This window comes from Delphinus delphis, chromosome 4 (genome assembly GCF_949987515.2).
Source record: "Delphinus delphis chromosome 4, mDelDel1.2, whole genome shotgun sequence".
Taxonomy (NCBI): domain Eukaryota; kingdom Metazoa; phylum Chordata; class Mammalia; order Artiodactyla; family Delphinidae; genus Delphinus; species Delphinus delphis.
In genome coordinates, this window is record NC_082686.1 from 142,543,508 (window position 1) to 142,569,666 (window position 26,159).

General features: G+C 51.1%; 1 protein-coding gene across 2 annotated transcripts in view; it reads left to right on the plus strand.

Moving 5' to 3' along the window:
* Window positions 1–26,159, plus strand: part of RARB (retinoic acid receptor beta) — a 185,576-nt gene that overhangs the window by 132,024 nt on the left and 27,393 nt on the right. For both annotated transcript variants that reach the window (XM_060011566.1, XM_060011565.1), the window contains exon 4: window positions 20,524–20,684. In XM_060011566.1, coding sequence (XP_059867549.1) covers window positions 20,524–20,684 — 161 coding nt within the window. The remainder of the gene's footprint in view (window positions 1–20,523; window positions 20,685–26,159) is intronic.

Here is a 26,159-nt window from a genome sequence, read left to right on the forward strand (position 1 = left end):
ATCCCTGGTTGGGAAACTAGGATCCCGCAAGCCGTGCAGCGCGGCCAAAAACAACCAGAAAACCCACCAAAAAATACTTTCTTCCCTAATTTGGATTTACTCTACAAACAACTTCTTACAGATCAAGGACTTTTTTTTAGAGTACGAGTCTGCAGACTACAGCCTGTGGGCCAAGTCCAGACACAGCCTGTTTTGGTGAAGTTCTGCTGGAACACAACCATGCCTTTCTGTGCACAGAGCCTCTTCTGCCCCGCGATGGCACAGTGGTGGCCACAGAGACTGTGAGTTCTGCAAAATCTGCGATATTTACTGTCTGGCGTTTTGCGAGTGAGTCAGTACATAGCTCATCTAGCTTGTGTCTTTAATTTAGGAGAAGCTCTTTTGCCCCGATATATGCGATCCTTTCTGCCCCCAGTTCTTTAGAGGACCTGCTCCATCACCGCTCCCAGCTCCCTCCCCAAATCCCCCCATCACAGAGACCCGGCTGCACGCGTGCCCTGCCTGCTGTTGCTCTCCCCCGCATGCCCTTTCTCATAACGCCGTCGTTATCCAATGGCACACTGTACATGGATTTGGCCATCGTCCACCTTTCCCAAGAAGAAAAGAAACTCCCAGAAGCCGGGGACATCGCTTTACACAGTTACCTCCCCAGCACCTAGAACAGTGCCCGCGACAGAATGGGGGCTCAGGACGTGCTCTGAAGTTCAAGATCACCTTTAGGGTTGCTCGCAGGCAGCCGCAACTTCCCTGCATGTCCTCTGATGTTTCTTGGACGTCTGAGTTGGGACCCTGCACCGCTTTCCCTTCCAGGCCCTGCTTTCCTCTCCCCCGGTCCCGAGGCTGCTGCCTCTACCCGGAAAGCATTCTCGGATGGCTTTTTTATGAAAAGGAGAGGAAAGCACGCTGTTGGGTGTGGGTTTAGAGGAGAGAGAAGGGAGGGCAGAGGGAGCAGAGTGGGGTGGCAAGAACGGCGTGTCTTACTTCTTGGGCTTGTTGCCGGTTTTTTGGGTTTTTTTGTTGTTTTTTTTTTGATTCCTTAGCTGAAGCTTCCCGGGGATAGAAATTCAGTTCTCTGCGTCAAACATCGAGTATGTGGCTCTGAGCCGTACCGGGAATGGTGACGATGCCTTGCTTTCTTTTCCAGATGAGTCTCTGCAGAAATAAATACCTGAGAATTAAAGTGTCGTAGGCCAGGAGGAAGATATTTGTGAACTCAGTAGGATTTCAGCAGTCCTTCCCAGACGAAGACAATTTGGGCTGATCTGTTTGTATTGAGACACTGTTCACCAGGGGAGGGTGAAGTTGGCCACGATTCCGGCCACCACTTCACACACTGAGGTGGACGAGGCGGGCAGGGGGGGCTAGTTCTGCTGTTTCATTTTTCACGTTTTCTTTCAATCACACGTGTGGCCTGCGAGTCACCCCTCGATGGCATTCAGGGAAGCCAAGGCCAAGGAGAAAAATTCCTTAATCACAGTCCTCGTTGCATTCTTGTTATTAACACTAATCTTTTCTTTAAAGGAAACTGTTTCGAGAATTCTTTGATGAGCAGCGTGTGGTTTGGAGCTAGAACTGGGTTTCAGTTCTGGCAGCTACGTGGCATTTAGCCTGTTTCCTCCTGTGCAGCTTGGGGACTCAGTAACTCCTTCCAGTTAGGGTGACAGATAATGCATGTCTAGCACTTGACGCAGCCTGGGGAAGACACCCTCCCTCCCCGACGGGGTGGGGCTGGCCGTGACCCTGATAGTTCCTGTTAAAGAGAAGACACCAGCTCGCAGGCCGCGGCCCCCGATTTTGGGAAGCTGGTCTGTGACTGGAAGATTTTGAGTTGGAATTTTCACACTGGGTTGGAATTTCTCCCACCTTTGCATTTCAAAGCCAAGGGCAAGGAGCAGTGGATATTTTCTCACTGAGCATTTCTGACACCCGGGGTCGTCCGGTCCTGATTCGGGCGCGTCCCGGGAAGGCGTGCAGGGTGGGGTCTGCAGTACACGTGTGGAGTCAGTTCTCCCCTGTGCGCTTTGCCCCCCTCACTGTGGTCTTGCGCCCTCACCCGACTATCCCGCGGACTCGGGGACTCTGGTTCCCTGCGGCATCCCCGGTACCTGGATCAGGGCCTGACACCCAGAGCTGGTGGTCACGGCTCAGGAACTGTCAGTAGTAGCAGGAGTCCAGATGTGTCGAGTTCCAGATTGCTGCGTGTGCTTCAGATTCAGCTGATTGCCGGAAGTCGGGAACGGGAAGAAAGAAGCCCAGAGGGGCAAGGGGCTCGCCGTCCCCTCCCACGGCCACCGCTCCCGTCAGCAGACTTTCCCTGAGAGCCTGTCTCCACACACTCACGCCTCCAGAGCCAGGACCCAGAGAGCCAGCTGCCCGCCGCACACACTGCACCGTGCCCTGGGGGCACGGGCCCTCCCTCATCGCGCAGCTCGGCCCTGCCCACTGCCCGGCGCCCTGGACCCCTCACATGGGCCCTCCCCATGGCCCCTCTTCTCTCGCTGGGAACTCCTAGCAACCACATGAGTGATGTCTCCACCCAATCGTTTCTTCACCATGGACAGAGCTGCCCTTCTAAAAGGCAGCTGGGGTCCTGTTGCTGCCACTGCGCTCCCGGTGAACCTAAACCGCAAGTCTCCTTGGCAAGGTTCGCCGGCCACAAGAGCCGCGGTCCAGCCTGAGCCTGGAACTCAGCCCCGGCCCTATTCTCTGCAGAACTTCAAAGCTGCCCTGTCGCTTCCACGCAGGGTTTCAAACCTGCCCTGTCTTCTGCCGGGAAAGCCCTCCCCGCTTCCCACCTGTGGCCACCTGAAGCCTCCTCCTGCGCCTGCGTGGGTCTCCGCGTAGACAGTTCCTGCGTGAGTGTGTTAGCCTTCCGGGGAGCCCTCGACGACGGACAGTTGCAGACTCTCTGGGAAATCCACGCAGCCTTTTTCTGTTTGTAGGCATGGGTGGTTTCCCGGATGTCTCTAACAGGTTTGATTCTAGAAAGACAAGTTTTCCAGTGCCTGGACCCAAGTTTATTTCCTGGGTTGGGTTTTGAAGGGCTTTCCCTGACCACCTCTTAACCCTCCCCGCCCTCTGGCGGGGCTTCCATCCTACATTGCTCTGCTATAAATGTTCTCTTGAAAGTCACCACTTCCTCAGTCGCCAGACCGTGAACTTTGCTCCCTGTCCGTTCCTCCGACTCTCGGCGCCACTGGACACTCGGCCAGGCTTCTGCTGCTTCTCCGAATCCTTGTCTCCGTTAGTCACTGTGACTCTGGGTCGCCCCAGCTTTCCTGCCCTCTGCCCCTCTGCTCCGTCACAGCCTCCCGCCCGCTACAGGCCACACCCAGAGAGCAGTTCCGGCTCCACCTCGCTCTCCTCTCTCACCCTCCGCTGCTCGTCCCGGCTCCTGACCCCGACAGGCATCTGGGAGGTTCTGACCTGAGCCTCTGCAGCCTCTGGGACGGCTGCCTGATTCCTCACTCACCTGCCGTTAGGCCCAGCTCATCATTTTCCTGCCGAGTGTTCAATTCGCTATTCCATCCAAGCTACCTTACTTCTCTATAGACTCTTTGCCATACCGTCGTCATCCGGGAGCCACAGTGAAAATCTCCCTGTGACCTCTAGGGGTCCCCTTCTCCCCTTCCTCCAGCCGTGACCAGGTCCTGCGATTTCCCTCCCGGCGCCACCCTGCACATCCCGCCTTCTTTCTCTTTCCGTGTATCAACCAGTCTTCCCTCCCCACCTGTCCCCAGTCTCCAGTTTTCCCTCTGGTCGCACCAGCCGTCCTGCTCTCCTACAGACATGAGGTGGTCATTCCTGGAAGGATGTCCTCATGTCCCCCACATGAAGAAGGTTCTTCCCACCCTTTAAAGGCCATCGCAGAGCTAACTTCCTCGCGCGGCTGTGTCGGACCCAACCCTGAGGCCTTGGTCCACACCGTTCTCTTCATCTGGATTGTCTCCCTAACCCTCCAAGTCCTGTCCATATGAACTATTTGTTGAGCATCCCTTCTGGAGGCTCTGTGCACCGGACACCCAGCTCCTGGGGGGCGCGCAGCTCCAGAACCCTTCCTGGAGGGGTTGTCATGACGCCCACACACTGAGTCGTCAGCTCCTGCATCTGTGGGACTAAGTACCATCTTAAAACCTACTGCTTAGATTTTGTATTCCTGTTTAAACACCTCTCTTCTGGCATCTAGCTCACTGAATGATAGTTTTTGTTCAGGTGACTGTATCTTTTACTAGAATGTAAGTCTTTTGAAATGATACCCTTTCACTCTTGTTTCTTGAACATCAATCACAGTGTCAGGTACAGTGTAAGTACTCAATAACTATTTGAACAGACAGAGAAATAGATGAATGGATGGATGGACAGATAAATAGATGGACAGATGGATGAATGGACAGATAAATTGATGAAATAATAGATGGACAAATGGATGGATAGGCCAATGGACAGATCAATGGAGGAAAGATGGGACATATGGATGGATGGATAGAAGGGTGGACAGATGGATGGATGTAGAAAAAAACCTGCCGTTAAGACTGAAATGGTTATCCTCACACCCATTATAACAATTCCTTTAAAAGTAACCTTGAGAGCTAAGCCAGCCTTTAAAACACTAACAGTAAGTTTAAATTTATCCATAATTTTTAGGAAAGGAGTTTATGGTTAATTGACTAATCATATACAATAGTGGGCTAGCATACATCTTATATATGGACCGCTGATTCTCTAAAAGTTCAAATTAATAGAATGCATGTAGAACAAAAGTACTGAACACTGCACTTCCTTTGTGATTCTGAAAACCCTTAGAAACCTTAGTGTTTGCAGGACCCCAGTGAGAATCACTGAGGGGAGTACAGGCTGACATAAACCGTTTAAAGGCCTTAAAGTTTTTCATTTATACTAATACGTAAAATCAACACCCACACGTTCACATGTAGACCATTTCTGTAATATTTGGATTTCTAAAATGTATTTGACAATATGCAGGTATTTGGCCAACATCAGGCAGACTCGCAGACCATTTGTCTGTCTCTCAGACAAGATTCATCGAGTGTGGCAAGCAATATCTAAACAGTTGGATCCCAAGGAAGCGAACATGGTCACGTCTGTTTGCTAAGCCAACTTCACGTGGAAAGTCCTGCCATGAGAAATGAAACCACTGAACATTTACAGCTGTCCGGTTTACCTCTCTCCATTTTCCCCTGATCACTAGTGATGTAGCCCAGGGGGAGCACTGATCTTGCCGTGGATAAAACTTCTTTCTTCTCCCTCATTTTCTCCCCCCTTCCTCTACATTTTCCTTCTTTACTTTATTCCTGTCTACTTATCCTGCTGTCTTAGCATTTCACATTTCAAAGCAGTCCATGTACAGCAAACCCTTAGAGTCTACACTACCTATCATGTACATTTTATTGAGGGAGAAACCATGCTTTATTTGACTCAGAAACTCCAGTAGCTACAGGACTCAATAAATGTTTGGCGAATAAGCAAAGCGGTGTAGGACTCCCACTGGTTTCGTACCGTTACACCGTGTTGCACTTATTTACATGTCTAAATATATATTACGAACCCTGTGTATGATGGAAAAATTCATTTCTCCATTTTTCAGATGGGAAACTGAGGCTCAGGAACATTAAGAGACCACCCTGAGTTTGCACAGTTAGTAAATGAAGGGCTGAAATTTGGGCCTTTGGAATTTTACCCCAATGTCATCCCACTTTTCCAGGGTACCTTTCATGTTATTTAAGACCCGTGGGGAACATGGGTCTTCATTAATTCCATACTTCATGTGTGTTGTCAATAGCCAAGCCATTGAAACAACCTAAGTGTCCATCAAAAGAGGAATGGATAAAGAAGATGTGGTACATATATATAATGGAATATTACTCAGCCATAAAAAAGAATGAAATAATGCCATGTGCAGCAACATGGATGGACCTAGAGATTATCATACTAAGTGAAGTAAGTCGGAAAGAGAAAGACAAATACCACATGACATATGTGGAATCTAAAATGTGATACAAATGAACCTATCTGTGAAATGGAAACAGAATCATGGACACGGAGAACAGACCTGTGGCTGCCAAGGCGGAGGGGGCGTGGGGGAGGGATAGATTGGGAGCTTGGGATTAGCAGATGCAAACTATTATATATAGGATGGATAAACAACAAGGTCCTACTGTATAGCACAGAGAACTATATTCAGTATCCTGGGATAAACCATAATGGAAAAGAATATTTAAAAAAAGAAAAAAAATATATATATATATGTAACTGAATCACCTTGCTGTATAGCAGTAATTAACAAACATTGTAAATCAACTATACTTCAGTTAAAAAATACATAAACGATTTGTTTAAAAAAAGAAATTACAATCTTGTAAAGTTTTAGTGCAGTATCAAGAATATCCACAATTATTTGCTAAGTCTATTGAAACACACCTCCCTTTTCTTTCATATATTCCATGAAAAGAACATATTACAAGAGACTAAATGCAGAGGCAGATACAAAAACCTAGCTGACTTCTAGTAAACTAGAAATTAAGGAGAAAAAAAATTATGTGTGTTGTAACAGATGCGGGCAGGATTTTGAACCTTGAATTGAAGGAATGACAAATTGTTTTCTTTTTTGCCTTAATTGCTGAATAAACACAACCACTGATTCAGATATATCATGTGTGAAAGAGCATGTGGGCGTGTGCTACTGCTGTGTAACCCATCCTTTACACAGACTGTATGTTAGCTATCGCTGTGTAACAAACCACCCCAAAGCTCAGTGGCTTGACACAGTAAGCATTTGTTATTGATCACAAAACCATGGATCAGCAGGGTGGAACTTCTGGGCTCACTGGGCCCTCTCATAAGTCTGTGGTCAGCTGCAGCATGGGTGGCAGTACTGCCCATCTTGCCTGAGTGCTCTCCCAGGTTCAGGGCTAGGCTGGCTCTAGGTTGATTTAGGAACATTTTGGCTGGGCTGCTGGTCTCTCCTCCAGCAGGCTAGCCCGGGCTTGTTCCCACACAGGGGTGATGCTCTAAGAGGGACCAGCACAGGATCTCTCTGGGCCTAGGCTGGCACAACATGACTACCACTGGTTTCTGTCTGGCCAGTGCATCACAGGCCAACCCAGATACAGGGGTTGGGGAGCAGTCTCCACCTTTGGATGGAGGAGCTGGGGCATCACAGTGCAGAGGGCGTCCACAGGTGGAGCACTGGGGCATCATTTTTTTTTTAACATGTTTATTAGAGTATAATTGCTTTACAATGGTGTGTTAGTTTCTACTGTGTAACAAAATGAATCAGCTATACACATACATATATCCCCATATCCCCTCCCTCTTGCGTCTCCCTCCCACCCTCCCTATCCCACCCCTCTAGGTGGCCACAAAGCACCGAGCTGATCTCCCTGTGCTATGCGGCTGCTTCCCACTAGCTATCTATTTTACATTTGGTAGCGTATATATGTCCATGCCACTCTCTCACTTCGTCCCAGCTTACCCTTCCCCCTCCCCGTGTCCTCAAGTCCATTCTCTACATCTGCGTCTTTATTCCTGTCCTGCCCCTAGGTTCTTCAGAACCATTTTTTTTTTTTTTTGGATTCCATATGTATGTGTTAGCATATGGTATTTGTTTTTCTCTTTCTGACTTACCTCACTCTGTATGACAGACTCTAGGTCCATCTACCTCACTACAAATAACTCAATTTCGGTTCTTTTTCAGGCTGAGTAATATTCCATTGTATATATGTGCCACATCTTCTTTATTCATTCATCTGTCAATGGACACTTGGGTTGTTTCCATGTCCTGGCTATTGTAAATAGAGCAGCAATGAACATTGTGGTGCATGACTGTTTTTGAATTATGGTTTTCTCAGGATATATGCCGAGTATGGGATTACTGGGTCATATGGTAGTTCTATTTTTAGTTTTTTAAGGAACCTCCATACTGTTCTCCATAGTGGCTACATCAGTTTACATTCCCACCAACAGTGCAAGAGGGTTCCCTTTTCTCCACACCCTCTCCGCACTGGGGCATCTTTAGGTGAGCAGCCCTTCCTGGCACTGCACTCCTGCTGCCCGGTTCTGAGGGCTTGTTGAGGGGTCCTGTGGCCCCAGGGGAATCACTGAGGCCGTGTCTCAGAACTTTCTCCAAGCTAAGTGCCTCATTTCTATTTTTTTAATTAATTAATTAATTAGTTTATTTATTTTTGGCCATGTTGGGTCTTCTTTGCTGTGTGCGGGCTTTCTCTAGTTGTGGCAAGCGGGAGCTACTCTTCATTGCAGTGCACGGGCTTTTCATTGCGGTGACTTCTCTTGTTGCAGAGCACGGGCTCTAGGCGTGTGGGCTTCGGTAGTTGTGGCATGTGGGCTGAGTAGTTGTGGCTCGCAGGCTCTAGGGCGCAGGCTCAGTAGTTGTGGCCCACCAGCTTAGTTGCTCAGCGGCATGTGGGATCTTACCAGACCAGGACTTGAACCTGTCTCCCCTGCATTTAACCACTGCGCCACCAGGGAAGTCCCCTCATTTCTATTTTAAGAAATGTTTTAAAAGGGAAAATAGGAGAATGTCAACCAGAACTGCAATTCATTTTCTGAAAATTAATTGGGTTTAGAGGACCATAGGAGTGAAAACTTTGGCTGCTACAATTGGAGTATAGTTGATTTACAGCGTTTTCCATTGGAGTATAGTTGATTTACAGCGTTGTGTTAGTTTCTGCTCTACAGCAAAGTGAATCCATTATACATATACATATATCCACTCTTTTTAAATTCTATTCCCATATAGGTCATTACATAGTATTGAGTAGAGTTCCCTGTGCTATACAGTAGATCCTTATTAGTTATCTATTTTATTTATAGTAATGTGTGTATGTCAATCCCAGTCTCCCAATTTATCCCTCCCCCTCCCTTATCCCCTGGTAACCATAGTTTGTTTTCTACATCTGTGACTCTGTTTCTGTTTTGTAAATAAGTTCATTTGTACCCTTTTTTTTAGATTGCACATATAAGCGATATCATATGATATTTTTCTTTCTGTGTCTGACTTACTTACTCAGTATGATAATCTCTAGGTCCATCCATGTTGCTGCAAATGGCATTATTTCATTCTTTTTTATGGCTGAGTATTATTCCATTGTATATATGTACCACATCTTCTTTATCCATTCCTCTGTGGATGGACATTTAGGTTGCTTCCATGTCCTGGCTATTGTAAATAGTGCTGCAGTGAACATTGGGGTGCGTGTATTTTTTTTCAGTTATGGTTTTCTCTGGGTATATGCCCCTGAGTAGGATTGCTGGATCATATGGTAGTTCTATTTTTAGTTTTTAAAGGAACCTCCATATTGTTCTCCATAGTGGCTGCACCAATTTACATTCCCACCAACAGTGTAGGAGGGTTCCCTTTTCTGCACACCCTCTGCAGCATTTATCGTTTGTAGATTTTTTTTGATGATGGCCATTCTGACCCATGTGAGGTGATACCTCATTGTAGTTTTGATTTGCATTTCTGTAATAATTAGTGATGTTGAGCATCTTTTCATGTGCTTTTTGACCATTTGTATGTCTTCTTCGGAGAAATGTCTATTCAGATCTTCCACCCATTTTTTGATTGGGTTATTTGTTTTGATATTGAGCTGCATGAGCTGTTAGTATAATTTTATATTTTGGAGATTAATCCCTTGTCGGTTGCTTCATTTGCAAATATTTTCTCCCATTCTGAGGGTTGTCTTTTTATTTTGTTTATGGTTTCCTTTGCTGTGCAAAAGCTGTTCAGTTTAATTAGATCCCATTTGTTTATTTTTGTTTTTATTTTCATTACTCTAGGAGATGGGTCAAAAAAGATCTTGCTGCAATTCATGTCAAAGAGTGTTCTGCCTATGTTTTTCTCTTAGAGTTTTATAGTATCTGGCCTTTCATTTAGGTCTTTAATCCATTTTGAGTTTGTTTTTGTGTGTGGTGTTAGGGAGTGTTCTACTTTCATTCTTTTACATGTAGCTGTCCAGTTTTCCCAGCACCACTTATTGAACGAGCTGTCTTTTCTCCATTTATACTCTTGCCTCCTTTATCAAAGATAAGGTGACCATAGGTGCTTGGGTTTATCTCTGGGCTTTCTATCCTGTCCCATTGATGTACATTTCTGTTTTTGTGCCAGTACCATACTGTCTTGATTACTGTAGCTTTGTAGTATAGTCTGAAGCCCTGGAGTCTGATTCTTCCAGCTCCGTTTTTCTTTCTCAAGATTGCTTTGGCTGTTCAGGGTCTTTTGTGTTTCCATACAAATCATGATGGAGATTGTTGTTTAAGATATGACAGCCTGTAACTTGCTGTGAAGAATGTATGTGACACAGAGCAGGATACAGGCTCATCTGAAACAGTCTGCCGGGAAATTTCTTTTTGTTATATGAAGCCCCCCGCCCCACCTCACCATCAGATACTGCTTTGAATGAAGTCTTTGTCTTCATGAAAAAAATCTAAAGGGTTATACCAACACCTCTGCTCAGTCATGTCACTCTGGATACATGGCCCTTATTTTAAGACTCTAGATTCCTGACTCTCAGACTGCCTGCAGTTTTACCGAGTCAAAAAGACCCGCTAAACAGCCTCTCCGACACAAGAGGGCAAGTTGAGCTCTGCAGAAGGAACTTCAGCTTATATAATAAAGCATGTCCTGCCCATGAAAATGGTTTATGGCAGTGGGGACTGAACTGTCCTTTTCTAAGCTGGCAGTTTTTACAGACGACGTGAGTTGATCATGCAGTGGGTGTGAGTTTACTCCTGATTAAAAGGCAAATGGGGGACTTCCCTGGTGGCACAGTGGTTAAGGCTCTGCACTCCCAATGCAGGGGGCCTGGGTTCAATCCCTGGTCAGGGAACTAGATGCTACATGCATGCCGCAACTAAGGAGCCAGTGAGCCACAACTAAGGAGCCTGCTGGCCGCAACTTGAAGCACACCTGCTGCAACCAATACCTGCTGCAACCAAATAAATAAAATAAATAAATAAAATAAATATTAAAACCAAAAAGGTAAAGGACCACAGCCTTGGTGTCTTCAGTTTCCATTTTTTAGCATCTAGTTTTATAGCATCAGTAAAGTCCTTCATCTCAGCCCTGATCATACTGGATGACTCTGCCACAGACAGAGCCAGGGAAACACCACCACCAGTGGACAGATTTCGTGAGAGCCATCCTTTGTCAGGGCCCCTTGCTGCCAGAGGCAATGAGCAGAGAAGGACCACGGGTGGTGGAGGAAGGCATCCAGAGGCCGCCTGCACTTTCTTGACTGCTCATGACCAAGTGCTTACTTTTATGCATAAGGCAGGAGTGTTTGTCTCCAGAGTTAAACTTAGGATATTTCCTATAGTTCATCCAAGACTCTTCTCCAAAGGAAAGGATTTGCCCCTTATAGCAGAGCCTCTAAACTCCAAGTCTCCCTGCAAGAATGCCCACCACCCTGGGCCTGCTGCAGATAAACGCGGCCGCACCAGGCTGCCCCCACCAGCCCCGACAGAGGAGGAAAGTGTTTGGGATTATGCGACAGAAGGAACGCAGTTCCCTGGAGAGGAGATCACATCTCCATAAGTAAAAGCAACCAGTGAGAGGAAAGTGTGTTTAAAATCATTTGCAAAGTGTTGTTAGTAGAATATACCACTTTAACTAAAAGACATATTTGGCCTTCGTACATTCTGATATTTGGGGATTTTCTGTGAGTGCTTGGAATAACTTGAAGAAGCTGAGCTAGGCTGGTCGACCCTGGTTAAACTCTCAGCATGCTGTGTCCAGACTGTTCCCCCCAAGACTTGCATATTTAATATTCTCTAAAAATTCTAAGTATGCTCCCTTGCTCGGTCACCACGAGTGCCATGCCGTTCCGTACACTTTGCGTTTGTGCTGGGCCCACATCACCCTCTGAAATCCCTGCACATAGGCTGCCACATGGCAGACTAGAGCGGTCCCTGGAGGATGCTATTTTGACCTCCATTTCAAAACCCCAAAATCAAGGTCCAAGCACAGGGGCTGAATTCATTTAACAGACTCTCATGGGTGCCCTGCCCTCAGCCTGGTCCAGAGGCATGTGTCTTGGTAGCAGTGGAGAAAACTTAGCTGCAACCTCACTCACTAACCTCCTTTCTCTGTGTATTTGTTCAAATTTCTACGAGTGCCTCCGTGGCTATTGCTGAATCGGGAGAAAGACACAGTCTCCACCGCACAGGGAATTCTGACATTAGGGCTGTTTCACTCACCCCAACCCACGCAAGGTCACAGTAGGACCTGCTCTGTTAATTGCTTGAGTTCCAACCACAAATCCTGAAGTTATGGGAATGTATTTCTCTACTAGTTACAGATCCACCTGCCTTCAAGTTCATGTGTATAATTAGTTCAGAAAATGATGTTTAAACTGAGATGAAACTACATCTGTATGTTAGTTAGAGACCCTCCCCTACTCACGGCAAGCAGATAGCTCTCATCACCGACTGTGGTCCATTATTCTTATAGTTAGTAAGGAGGTGAAAAGTCAAGTTGAAGGAATTCCAGACTTTAATATTCAAACAAGAATAAATAGACCATTATGCTTCCTTTGCTAGACTGACTATAGAGAATTTTAATGGACAAAATCACTGTTGATTGTATTTTCCTTTCCTTTTTTTTTTTTGATGTGAAAGAATTACTAGTGAAGCGTTGTTTCATCTCTTCCTGAATCCAAGTGAAGTTTCTGAATTCCGCATGTTTCCTGCATTACATTTTTATTGTGTGCATAGGAATCAATATTCCAGATACCTGCACAAGCGCACACATTGAAATGAACATGACTTCATTTATTGTCATGATTAGACATTCAAAAAAAAGTGCTTGGGTGTCTGCTTTCATATTCATAGGTCGAGATCTGTACATCAGAGGTATTTGTATAAGTGACACTTTTATTACGTTCATTTCATTTGCAATATGATAGTGGATCATAAATATGTTACTTCTGTGCCACCAAATCTGATTTGTGGCACTTAGCCCTCACAAGGAGAATACTTGATATCTTCTGAAGCACCTTTCGTCCAAGAAGCGCTTTGCAGACACGGGGCCGGGCTCTACCAGGTGTGTCGATCACACTCGTGAGGCTTTGCATGCCTGCCGCTTTATCGGCTGCACTGTTGGGGCCGAGAGTGGCCATGAGTCCCTTGCAGGCCCGGAGCTGATGACGCGACCTTTAATTTCTGGAAGAAAGAGGCTCAGGTGAGCTCTGCGTTGCTGCACCCAGGCCCTGATGGCCGACAGAGCCCCACATCTGCCACATGCTCACCCTTCACCACAGGCCAGACGATGTATCAAGCCCTGGGGACGCAGACACGAGTGAAATATGGCCCTTGCCTTCCTGATGCTCACAGACGAGGAGGGGAGGGCCATGTGGAAGAGTAATTGCCCCGCTACACCGTGATGGGCCGCTGATGCAGAGGTGACAGTAGGTGCCCTCCTCCTGCCCCCCGCCCCGGCCCTCCCAGGGATGCACTGTGCCTGAAAGCAGTTGTCAAACCCCCAGGCACGTCGCAGGACTGGGCACATGCCAGCCAGTTGCAGTCGGGCTGAAAGAAGAGACCACCCCTCACACATCGCAGGCGGCCTTCAGGGCTGAGCACCTCCCAAACCAGACTTGCAGAGAAGAGCGTGGCGGGCTCCCCACCTACCAGCCCATCCCTCCATCCCTCCCCCATCCCCCCTCCCCTTTCTCCAGCATCAGTTCCCGATCCTGGACCACCCGCCGCCCCCTACGCACACAACACACACACACACACATGCACACGTGCACACACGCACACGTGCACACACGCAGTGCTCCTGCAGCCTCCTTCACGACACTCACCACATCGTGGCGTCACGTATGAGTGCGACAGATACGGCTGAGGGCCCCGGGGCCAGGTTTTCTGAGTTCAGAGTTCACGCCACATCACTTCACAGGAGGGGGCAGGTTACTTACTTTTCTGTGCCTCAGTTTTCTCATGTGCAAAATGGGCATAATAATGATACTTCCCTGTCAGGCGGCTGTGAGCGTTGAATGACCTAATATGAATAAATGGCTTCACCGAGCGCCCAGAGCTGCTGGGAAGCTGTATTAGCCTTTTCAGTCTTATCATAATCAACACTTTAGGGACTTCCCTGGAGGTCCAGTGGTTAGGACTCAGAGCTTTCACTGCCATGGCACAGGTTCAATCCCTGGTTGGGAAAGTAAGATCCAGCAGGCCGTGCGGCGTGGCCAAAACAAAACAAAGAACCCACAAAAAACAAAAAAACACTCTGGTACTGGAGTCTGAGTATCTGTGGTAATAGTGAGGCCAACAGTCCTATCACTGTCACTGCTATCACATGATTCATGTCTGTCTCCCACCATGAGTGAGCCCCGAGGCAGCAGGAGCCAGCTGTGTGGTCTCCACTCCATCCCCACGGCAGATGGCACGGAGGCTCACAAACATTTGGTGAATGAACGAATGGACAAAGCTATGGTGCACCTGCTCACGTGGTGCCGCTACCAGCCGCCTTCTCTGAAAGCACCATTGCCGCTTACAGCCACGGACCCACAGTGCTGCTCACAGGTCCACTCATGTCCACGTGGAAGGGCTTCCAGACTCCTTCCTGTGTGACTAGCGCACAGAAGCTTCACAGGAGACTCACCCTTCCCACCCAGCCCACCATCCATCGAGGAGAGAGGCTGTAAGAGGGGCCGGCAGCTCTGGGGTGGGGAGCGATCAGATCCCCAGGCCCTGCAGCAACTGTGGGTGGCCCCCTGCCCCGCACTGCAGCCCTGCACAGGGGCGAGCTCCTGCCCCGCCCTGGCGGCTGCTGACATGAGTCCCCTGAGACAGGACAGAGACGCCTCCCCAGCCCTGCACTGCTTCATCCCTGGCACAGGGAGGGCCCTGTGATGGTCTCCTCTCTGACCTGGCTGCCGCAGCCCAGCAGGCAGGCAGCAGAGCCACTACCCAGGAGCTTGGCCTGGCCCCACCGTCTCAGCTCCAGGCTCACCCCTGCCCTTCCTTTGCCATGCTGAGTAGTACAGTGATCAAGCCTCCATGTGCCAGGGTCCCATCCCGGCTCCATCCTTTCTGTTTGTGTGACCTTGGGCAGGTTCTTAACCATTTTGTGACTCAGTGTTCTCATCTGTACAATGGGCATAATGGCACCTACCCCATAGGTTCTTCATGAGGGTCAAATGAGTTTATTTATAAAAAAGCATTTGGAATAGTGACTGGATATAGAAGGCATCCCTTATTCTGGACGTTCTGGCAGCCGTCCGCCTGCCTGGCCCAGATACCACATCTGTGCTCCACAGCAGTTCAAAAGCATTGAGCAAAGCAAAATGCTGAAGCCAGTGTTTAGAGAATCCATCCATCAACTTAGGAGCCTCTACATAATTGGGGTGTTATCGCCCACGGGGTGGCTGCAATTTGCAGTTGCTGAGGAGTCTGCGGTAGTCCCAGGAATCCTTTGGTGATGGACACAGTTGGGGGCTGGGGACTCTGCTTTGGGAGGGCAGGAGCCGTCTGGAAGGGAGCATGAGGTCATGCACTAGTCCTCTGGCAACCAGTCAGCCGCTGAGAGTGCCCCAAGCTTGGGCCCCGGAGCACAACAGATGGAGCTCTGGCTTTGCAAATGAGGAGTGCCCCCGACCCGATGCCCTGCGGCACTCTCCGAGGTCCCCTTCCCACCTCACCTCTGCTTTCCGCCTGGGTGCAGATGCTCAGTGGCGGCAGCTCACAGAGCATAACCCTCTAGAGCTGTGGTTGCTCCTCTGAGTTTGATTTTCCAGGGGGCCGTGGGTGGGCCGGGCGGCAGCGGGTGATGCTTAGGCGTGCTGGGGACGGACCGCAGGTACTGTGTGTGCCCCCGTCTTTGCTTTTGTATGTCTTCCACTGAAATCTTGACGAGTTTCAAACAGGGTGATCTTGGGCCTCGGGTTTCTAGAGTGGAGACATGGAATTATAATGCCCACCACTCCTGGTTCACTGTGGAATCTAGAGAGCAAGAGTTCTTCAGTTACGTGAAGGAGGGGCTGGCCCTCGCTGAGAGGTCGGTGAGCAGCGTTGCTGCCGCGGGTGAGTCAGGCGGTCCAGGTGCCATCGTGGTCAAAGCAGGTCCAAGTGTTGGTGTGGCCTCCCACCGGGGCTTTGAGTTTTTGTGGCTGTTCTTGTTGTTTTAAGATACAATTCACATAGCATAATATTAATCCCTTTAAAGTATACAGTCCAATGGTTTATAATATATTCACACGGTTGTCCGGCTTTACTGCTGTCTAATTCTGGAGTATTTTCATCTCCCCAGAAGGAACCCTGGGCCCAACTGGAGTTACTTTCCGTCCCCTCACTCCCACCCCAGCCTTTGGCAACCACCGACCTGCTTTCTTTCTGTGAATTAGCTTATCGTGAACATCTCCTAAGAATAGAACCATACAATACGTGGCCTTTTGTGACTTGCTTTTTTCACTGACATCATGTTTTCAAGGTTCATCCATGTTGTAACATGTATCTGAATTGCATTCCTTTTTGTGGCCAATAATATTCCACTGTCTGGATAGACCAGTTTTGCTCCTCTGTTCATCAGTGGATGGGCACGTGGGCTGTTTGGAATCACGCTGCTCTGAACGTTTGTGTGCAGGTTTGCGTGGATCGTACGCTTACGTTTGTGAGGACCTGCCAAACTGTTCTCCTCGGGGCTCTGTTTCAGAAGGACCATCTTACTCAGACAGGACTTCAGTGTTAGCTGAAGGAGAGGGTTCTCGGCAGTGCCAGGAGGGGGCAGGGGGGCAGGGGGGCTGGCAACCTGCCCTCAGAGCCACGGTGCTCACAAGGCCTCTGGCCGCAGCCTCCCCATCGAACGCAGATGCCCACTGCCTTGGGCTTGTCTCCCCTGTGCTGACCGTGTTCTCTGCATTCTCCCCACTTTATTTTCTTTAATTTATCTTACTGAAGTATAGTTGATTTACACTGCTGTTACTTTCTGCTGTACAGCAAAGTGATTCATTATATATATATATTCTTTTCCATTATGGTTTATCCCAGGATATTGAATATAGCTCCCTGTGCTATACAGTGGGACCTTGTTGTTTATCCATTCTCTGTATAATAGTTTGCCTCTGCTAATCCCAAACTCCCAGTCCTTCCCTCCCCCAACCCCCTTCCCCTTGGCAACCACCAGTCTGTTCTCTATGTCCATGAGTCCACTTCTGTTTTGTAGATAGGTTCATTTGTGTCATATTTTAGATTCCACATATAAGTGATATCGTATGGTATTTGTCTTTCTCTGACTTACTTACTCAGTATGATAATCTCTAGGTCCATCCATGTTGCTGCAAATGGCATTATTTCATTCTTTTTATGGCTGAGTAATATTCCATTGTATATATGTGCCACATCTTCTTTATCTGTTCCTCTGTCGATGGACATTTAGCTTGCTTCCATGTCTTGGCTATTGTAAATAGTGCTTCTGTGAACATAGGGGTGCATGTATCTTTTCGAACTAGTTTTCTCCGAATATATTCCCAGGAGTAGGATTGCTGGATCATATGGCAACACTATTTTTAGTTTTTTGAGGAACCTCCATCCTGTTTTCCATGGTGGCTGTGCGACTTTACATTCCTGCCAACAGCGTTAGGGGGCTCCCTTTTCTCCACACCCTCTCCAGCATTTGTTATTTGTAGACTTTTTGATGATGTATAAGTCTGATTAGTCCCATTTGTTTATTTTTGCTTTTATTTCTATTGCCTTGGAAGACTGAACTAAGAAAACATTGGTTTGGTTTATGTCAGAGAATATTTTGCCTATGAGTTTTTGCCTAGGAGTTTTATGATGTCCTGTCTTACGTTTAAGTCTTTAAACCATTTTTTATTTTTTGCAATATAAGTTTTATTTATTTATTTTTGGCTGCATTGGATCTTCATTGCTGTGTGCGGGCTTTCTCTAGTCGCAGTGATCAGGGTCTACTCTTCATTGCAGTGCACAGGCTTCTCATTGCGGTGGCTTCTCTTGTTATGGAGCACGGGCTCTAGGCGCACAGGGTTCAGTAGTTGTGGTGCATGGGCTTAGTTGCTCTGCAGCATGTGGGATCTTCCTGGACCGGGGCTCGAATCCATGTCCCCTGCATTGGCACACGGATTCTTAACCACTGTGCCACCAAGGAAGTCCCCTTTAAGCCATTTTGAGTTTATTTTCGTGTATGGTGTGAGGGTGTCTTCTAACTTCATTGATTTACATGCGGCTGTCCAACTTTCCCAGCACCACTTGCTGAAGAGACTGACTTTTCTCCACTGTACATTAGTGCCTCCTTTGTTAAAGATTAATTGTCCATAGGTGTGTGGGTTTATTTCTGGGCTGTCTGTTCTGTTCCATTGATCCATATATCTGTTTTTGTGCTAATACCACACTGTTTTGATTAATGTAACTTTGTAGTATTGTCTGAAGTCCTGGAGGGTTATGCCTCCTGCTTTGTTCTTTTTCCTCAGGACTGCATTGGCGATTCTGGGTCTTCTGTGGCTCCATATAAATTTTAGGATTATTCTAGTTCTGTGAAAAAGGTCATGGGTAATTTGATAGGGATCACCTTAAATCTGTAGATTGCTTTGGGTGGTATGGCCATTTTAACAATATTAATTCTTCCAATCCAAGAGCATGGGATAGATTTCCGTTTCTTTGAATCATCTTCAATTTCCTTTATTAATGTTTTATAGTTCTCAGTATGTAAGTCTTTCACCACCTTGGTCAGGTTTACTCCTAAGTATTTTTTTTAAAATTTTTTTGATGTGATTTCAAAAGGAATTTTTTTTTTTTTTTTTACTTTTGCATTCTCCCTGCTTTAAACCGTGCTGCCCTCACCTGTGTCCTGCACCTGTGGGAGTGGTTTGGGCACACAGCTAGCCTTCCTGTGAGGCTGAGATACCTCAAACTGTCTTTATGCACTCGTCCTAGTCCTGGAAACGTTCTGAGCCAAAGAACAGTGTCATTTCAGAGTCCTGGAGAAGAAAATCACAGGTTTTCTTCTCAAATGCGTCCACTTGGTTACAAACAAGCGAGTGGACACGAGGAAGGGTCGTGCCAGCTGGGTAGTCATGGGCACATCCCTTAGCCTCTCTGAGGCTTCGTTTCTTTGTCTGTAAAATGGGTTTAAAATTGCCTACCTGGGAAGGGGATGAAGTGAGGCACTGTAGACATGGCTCCCAGTACGATGCTGAGGATTCTCAGAAATACCCTCCCCACTGCAGGTGTGAGGCGCTTATACGGACCACGGGGTTTTTCAGTACCACTCACCCCCCCTCCCTTTTCCCTCCCTCCCCATCTCTTTCCTTTCACCTTTTCTCCTCTCCCTGCGCCTGTGCCTTGCTTTTACCCTGCCCTCAGCTCCTGCCCCAGGCGGCCTTGTGGTCCTCACGGTGTGGACCCAGACCCAGGAACCTGCCAGCTCTCAGATCGCCCGGGGCTCTCAGGAAGGACCAGGCCGAATCCTCTTAGAGCGGATCAGATCATGCCCTGGGTCGTTTGCAGCACAGACTCCCAGGTCAGGGTGGTGGCAGACACAGCAGGCAGTGTCCAGCCTGGCAACCCTGGGTTCCCGGGCAGTGTGGGTTGCATGACCTAGTTTTATCTGTCAGCCTCCCTGGGTCCCAGGTTCCTTCCCCAGGAGACCCTTGCCAGAGCCAGAGCTCTGAGTACTCCTCGAATCTGGGTCATCTGAGAGGCTGTTCTGTGGGACGACCACCCAGCATGGAGGCCAAGACCATGCCCATGAGGTCCAGGGCCAGACAAAGTGTGGAGATGAGGGCTGCGGGCAGATAAAGGTTGAATGAATGGACAGCTTTCCAGGCTGAGGGCTCATGATGCATAGATTATTACTTTCTAAAACTGTAAGTAATAAAAGACTGTATGACTAATACAGAAAGTTTAGGAAGCAGAAAAACATGAAGGGACAACACCCCAAATCCCATACCCTTGGAGATGAATTTCTTCGAAAGTGCCAGTTAAGGGAATTCCCTGGTGGTCCAGTGATTAGGACTCTGTGCTCTCACTGCTGAGGGCCCAGGTTCGATCCCTGGTGGGGGAACTAAGATCCCACAAGCTGGGGCCAAAAAAAAAAAAAAAAAGTTGCCAGTTAATTCAGAAAACTGAAAAGCAAAAAAATGAACCGAAAGGCCCAGCTAGGAATCCCTGGCTCCATTCTGGGACGTGTCTCCCAGGAAAAAGGGGTTTCCCTGGAGCGCCTTTCAGGCCATCCCCTGTGGAACTGCGGGGAACCTGCCCGGAAAAATTCTTCCAGGAACGAGTCCAGATAGGAAGTTCCCTCCGAACAAACAGGCTCTAGGCCCTCTGGGTGAGCTGAGCTCTCCTTAGGAACCAGCTGGCGGCTGCAGCGCAGACAGACAAGTCCGCCGGCAGCCACCGCCTCGCCTCGGGAGATGTGCTGGTCGGATCTCCTCCCCCCGACCCCCATCCCTTCCCAGGCAGCATCGGGTAGCGCAGCCCTGGCCACGAATGACCCTGGTCTGTCTGCTCTCTTGTCTGCAGCGGTCAGGAATGACAGAAACAAGAAAAAGAAGGAGCCTTCGAAGCAGGAATGCACGGAGAGCTACGAAATGACGGCCGAGCTGGACGATCTCACGGAGAAGATCCGGAAAGCCCACCAGGAAACCTTCCCCTCGCTCTGCCAGCTGGGCAAGTACACCACGGTGAGAGGCCCCGCCCACCCCGCCGCGCACGCGCACTCGCACTCACGCTCGCACGCAGGCGCACGTGCGCACTCTCCCCGCCCCGACCCTGGCAGGCCCAGGCCGAGGAAGGAGACGCCGCGGCCGGTCGTCCGGGCCGGGGTCGCAGCAACCGCTGAGTAGGGTGGCTGTTTCCTCCCGCTCGGTCAGGACGCACAGGTTGGGCACGTGCGAGGCTCCGGGCCAGGGTGAGTGAACCGTGGCTGCTGCTCGCGGGGACGCACAGCCGCGTGAAGGGGCCGAGGAGGGCCGGGGAGGCGGCCGGGGGTCCCGGCGGCGGACGCCGGTGCAGAGCCTAGCGGGGACGGAGGGCCGGGCTGAGCCTTTCACGGTCCCCGCTCCAGCTGGAAGAGCCCGCCCGGGGGACTGGGCCTACGCCGCCCAGGGTCTGGCCCCACAGAAGGTTTGGGGGTGGGGACCGGGAAAGCGAAGGGGGACCGAGCTGGGAGATCCCTCTCTGCTCCCTGTGCTCCCCTGGGAATGGCCTCGCTGAGGGAGAAGTGAAGAGAAGGGGGTGGGGGACAGGTGAGGTCACAAGGCAGGAGGCCCTTTCGGCTGGTCTGGATGTGCTGGTGGAGATGTCTTTAGGTACTTGAATTTTTTAGTGGCTTTTGCATGTGTTTTGTGCGCTGACGTGTATTCCCAGCATGTGGCGTTCAATAATATTTGTCGACTGAATGAGTGAGTGCAAGTACAATGTTGTTCTGGCCTCTTCAGTGGCTCACGTTGCCCGCCCGAGATGCTGGTAGACGCGCTTTTTAAAAATCCAGGCATTGCAGTGTTTGCTGGTTTGAGACGTGCTAGAAAAAGAATAGTAGGGAAGGTCATGGGGATAAAAAGGTGAAATGATGATGCGGGCGGGGCCTAAGAACAGCAAGTGGGGCACCGAGGCTGCACGGTGGGTGGCACCAGCTTCTAAAGAGCTGGCGCTGGACTTAGCCGCAAGTCCCCTGGCTGAGCTGTCCGGAGAAGAAGAACCTAGAGCTTGCTCCCCAGTCCTCCGCCAGCTTACAAAGCACCTGGCAGCCATTAAAATGCAGGTTCTGGTTCAGCACGTGTGGGCGGGCGTTGCTCACAGGCTCCCAGGTGCTGCTGGTCTGCAGACCACACTCTGAGTAGCAAAGGCCACGAGCGTACTTCGAGTAGCGGGGCCCAGGACGATTTTCTGGGCCCCCAGGCCCTGGTGTCAGGAACAAGGAGAGACGCTGGCCAGTCTGTGAAGCTGCTGACCTGGCCTGCTGTTGACTCAGCGGACGAGTCCCCTTTGCGCACAGGGGCGCCCAGAGCAGACACAGGACGGGGCGGCATCGGGAGCCTTGAGGTCGGCCTGCGAGGGAAGGCAGGCCCGGAGACCTGGGTGGCGGATGACGCCGTGAGTCAGGAGCAGGGGTGCTAGGAATGAATGTGGTTTAAATCCTGCTCTGCCGCCAACCAGCCGTGCGACCGTGTGCGCGTTACTTCACTTCCCTCGGCCTCGTTTTTGAATTTCAGTCTGAAGTGGTGGAGAGAAGTCAGCGGTTAGTGATCAGGAGTCTTTATTGTTGTTACGGTCATCATTATTACAGCCGGTACTCACTGAGCGTTTCCTCCGTACCAGGGGCCGCGCTACATACTCTCGCTGTGTGAATTCTTTTACTCCTTACGGAGGCAACGCGAGGCGGGTGCAGCGCCCCGTATGACAGAGGAATAAGTCACTTTCCCCATGCCCCGTAGCCAGCGGGTGTCCTTGGACGTGGGCAGTCTGACTCCGGGGCAGCTCTTCTAACCCCACACGGTACACCGTGTCTCAGGAGGGTGGAGACGGGGGACACCAGGCGTCTAGCTAGGAGGACGGGTCTGTTACCCAGGGATAAATCAACTTTCCCTCCAGAAGACAGAATAAAAGAGAACAGTCCCAGCAGGGAGGGCTTCTTGGAGGTGGAAACTTGTAAGCCAGGTCCCGCGGTGAGAGACAACCCGTGGGGTCATTTGCTGCCCTCCGGGGGCCCCGGCTCTCTTCCCCGGGTTGGGGTGTCAGGGTGGCCTCGTCCGTGTCCCAGACTCTGCCTCACCTGGTCACCAGGTGAAGTGGCCGCCACTCTGGTCTGGAGGAGGGCAGGGCAAACAGAAGTACACACGCCCTGGTGCAGCCTGGGACCAAAGCGCCCCCTCGGGACCGTCGTCCCTCTGCGGGTCAGCACAGCCAGGGACTCTGGTCGGCCTCTCTGGGCCCTTCCCCACCTTCCCTCCCCCAGGCCTCCTGGCGGAATCCGAGAGCCTCTCCTTCTGGATTCTCTTTGTGCCCGAGGTCTGATTTCACCTGCTTCCAGGCCAGTGGGGCCGCTGCTGGCATCCCGCATCCCGCATCCCTGTGGCTCATCCTGCAGCCCCACGACGCTTCCTCGAGGCTTTTTGCGCCTGTGGGGCAGCGTGCTTCACACGGTGGGGCAGAGGGGGGCGGGGTCGACACTCCTGGGAGCAGCCCCGGCCCGACGGCTCCCAAAGCTCTCCAACAAGGTGGAGCCCGGTGCCCACGGCCCTTCCCCAGTCCTCTCCCAGTGCTTCCCAGGACCTCTGCCCACATAAGCTGCTCGCGTTGGAATCCTAGTCTCAGGGTCTGCTCCCAGCCCCAGGCAGGGGCTTCCCCGAGAGCCACCAGCGCCCCTTCCCTGCCCCCTCGGTCCCCAGTGAGGGCCCTTAGTCCTAAGCGCTTTGCAGGGCTTTCTGCGCCTCTTTGGATCCAGCAGGGAAAGTGGCCGTTCCCGTCCCGTCTCCAGGGGACGATCCCTAACCACGGGGCGGCCTGACGCCCTGCAGGCGCTGCTGCTTCCTCCAGCCCTTCTCTCTGCGCACAGATCTAGCTCTGTTTTTATTGTAAGCAGCTCGCAGTCCTTTCGGGAAGTAGGCGCGGGTGTGAACGAAGAGCAGCAGCCAGGACACATCCTTTGCAGGCACTTGGCCACGGGGCGAGCGCTTTCCATAAGGAGCTTGTCAACGGGCAGCTGCTTCCACTGCGAGGGGACTTCGGTGCCTTTGCCCGGCTGGCATCCCTGTCAGGTGGCTTTGGAATAAATGGGCAGGGAGGAATTAGAAAGGCAGCTAGCTGCCCGCCTACAGATCGTTGAAAGAGTAGCTCCTTTTTCTTCCTCATTAGGGTCGATTTGGGACCCTGGTCAGGACCCAGGAACGAGAGGGGAGGGCAGGAAGCTGGCACCCACCCCCCACGCCTGGGCCTGGACAGGGTGCTCACCTGCAGGCTCAGCGCCGGGCTCTTTGGCGAGGCTTCTGACCAGTGACCTTCCTGAAAAGCAAGGGGGCCAGGGGGGACTCTGAGGACCAGGGTGGGGCTGTGGACGCTGCACTCTCCAAAGAGTACACAGCCCAGCTCTGGGGGGGTTTGCTCTGCTTCCTCGGCGACCGTGACCCTGGCATCCGGGCTTTGGGGCTTCCTAGGCCCAGGTTCACATCTTGCCGGTGCTGCTTGGGAGCTCCGTGACCTTGGCGTCGTCGCTGGAGCCCAGCTCGTCATCTGTGTAACAGGAGTCGGAGCTGTGACTCCCTGGTGGGGCTGCCGGGGAGGGTAGATGAGGGAAGCATACCGGCGCGCCCTGTACTGTTTCTGGCCCGGAGACGTGCAGAACGGACAGGTCTCCTCCTCCTGGCTCTGTGTGAATGCTTTGTCATTTTTTGGAGCCACAAGCCCAGTCCTGGCAGCGTTAAGTGTGGCTAGGACAGCAAGGCAGTCTCCCGGGGGCACGGCCCAGCCTGGGCTGTCTGCTCCTGCTTCCCGCCATGTGCGGCTGTGCACCCCCTCACAGGCCCTGCGGGACACGGGCTGCCCTCCGAGGGCTCGGGAGGTGGGGCTGTGGAGATGTGAGAAGCCCTTGATCCACCCAAAGGATCACGAAGCCACCCCGAATCTAGCATGTGGAACGCTGGACACCCTCCATCTTGCAGCTGGTGCCCCCAGGCCACACCCTGCCCTCCACCAAGGCCCCTGCATTCTGAGACCCCCTGGCTGTCCAGAGGGTCCCCTCCAGCTCCTGTCCTGGCCCAGGTGTCTTGGTGGGGGAGGGGTCCAGGAGCACCCCTGAAACATTAGCTTCAGGGAAGTCCTGCACCGTCTCCCTCGCTTCTAGCCAGACGTCCAGGAAACACTTGGGGGCCCTCAGAGCCCCGCCCCTGCCCCATCCCTGTCTCTCCCCCTCGGTGGCAGGGCGGTTGCCACATGGTTAGAAGCGTGTGTGTTGGGGCCTCTGTGTGTCGTCTTCCTGCGGATGGACATGCCCAGCTGGCAGTTGGCGTGTGTCTGTGGACCGTGGACGCCGGCCCGCGCATCACGTCCTCGTCCTGGCGACGCCGAGCACCTTTCAGCCTCTGGGGTTTCTCACCAGGGGACAGGCTTCCGGAGACAAAGTTCAGGCCGTGTGGTGCCCCAAGAGGGTGGGCCCAGGGCTGCAGCACGAGCTGCCTCTGCGCTGGCCGGTGGGCACTGACGCAGCTGCCAGGTGCGGGTGTCCTGAGGACTAGAGGGAGTTCATCATACAGCGCTTAGAGCAGGGCCTGGCTCCCGGTGAGCCCCGGAGGAGGGCTTGTTCCAGGAGGAGCATGCCCAGTGGACGCCGGGAGCATTCTGCAGGTGGAGCTTGAAAGGACATCAGCCTCTCAGGACAGTCGGCAGGCAGAGACTCTGGACCCGGGCCCCCGGTGTTCCACCCCCGGGAACCTTAGCTCCTCGTCCCTTTTAAGGCTTTCTGCGTTTCCTCCTTGGCTGAGAAGGACAAGCAGCCCTGGCTGAAGCACTGTAGTGCCTGCAGCTGCCACAGACGGGCTTAAAGACACCGCGATTCCAGTCCATTTACGGGCCTCGTTCTGAAGGTAGCCGGTCAGAGAAGCAGCAGAGAAGCGCACGGCAGCGGGAAGGCGTCCGTTTGCTTGACCAAAGTGGCCCTTTAACTGGATCTCGTGGTGGGGTTGGGCTTCGCCGGTGCTCGGGGGGCCAGGGGGCAGCGGCTGCCTCTGCCCCTCTGCTGTGTTCCGCTCCCCTGAGCTGCCGGCGAGGCCCCTCCCAGCCCGAGCCTTTCCCTTTCTCTCCTCCCCTGGTTTCGGGATCAGCCCCCACCCAGGGCCCCCCTAACCGCCTCCACTCCCCCCAGACGGGCCGAGCTCTGCACTGTCTGCGCTGGAGGATGGCGTATAAGCCATTAAGCTCATGCCGTGTGAGTCCAGCAACCAGGATGATAAGACGCCAGGTTATTCTGTGTTTTCTCAACCGCCTCTTCCCTTCGGTTTGCATGGTGGTGAGTTAGATTCACATGCCGTTAAGACGGCTGTGCAGTATTTTTAATAGAAGGATGGCGGGCCCGGTGCGTGATGAAGTCTCCTCGTACGAGGCTGATGGAGGCTCCGTTCACGTGCTGGGCTGGGCAGAGGATGGGCGCTGCGGTGACATGACTT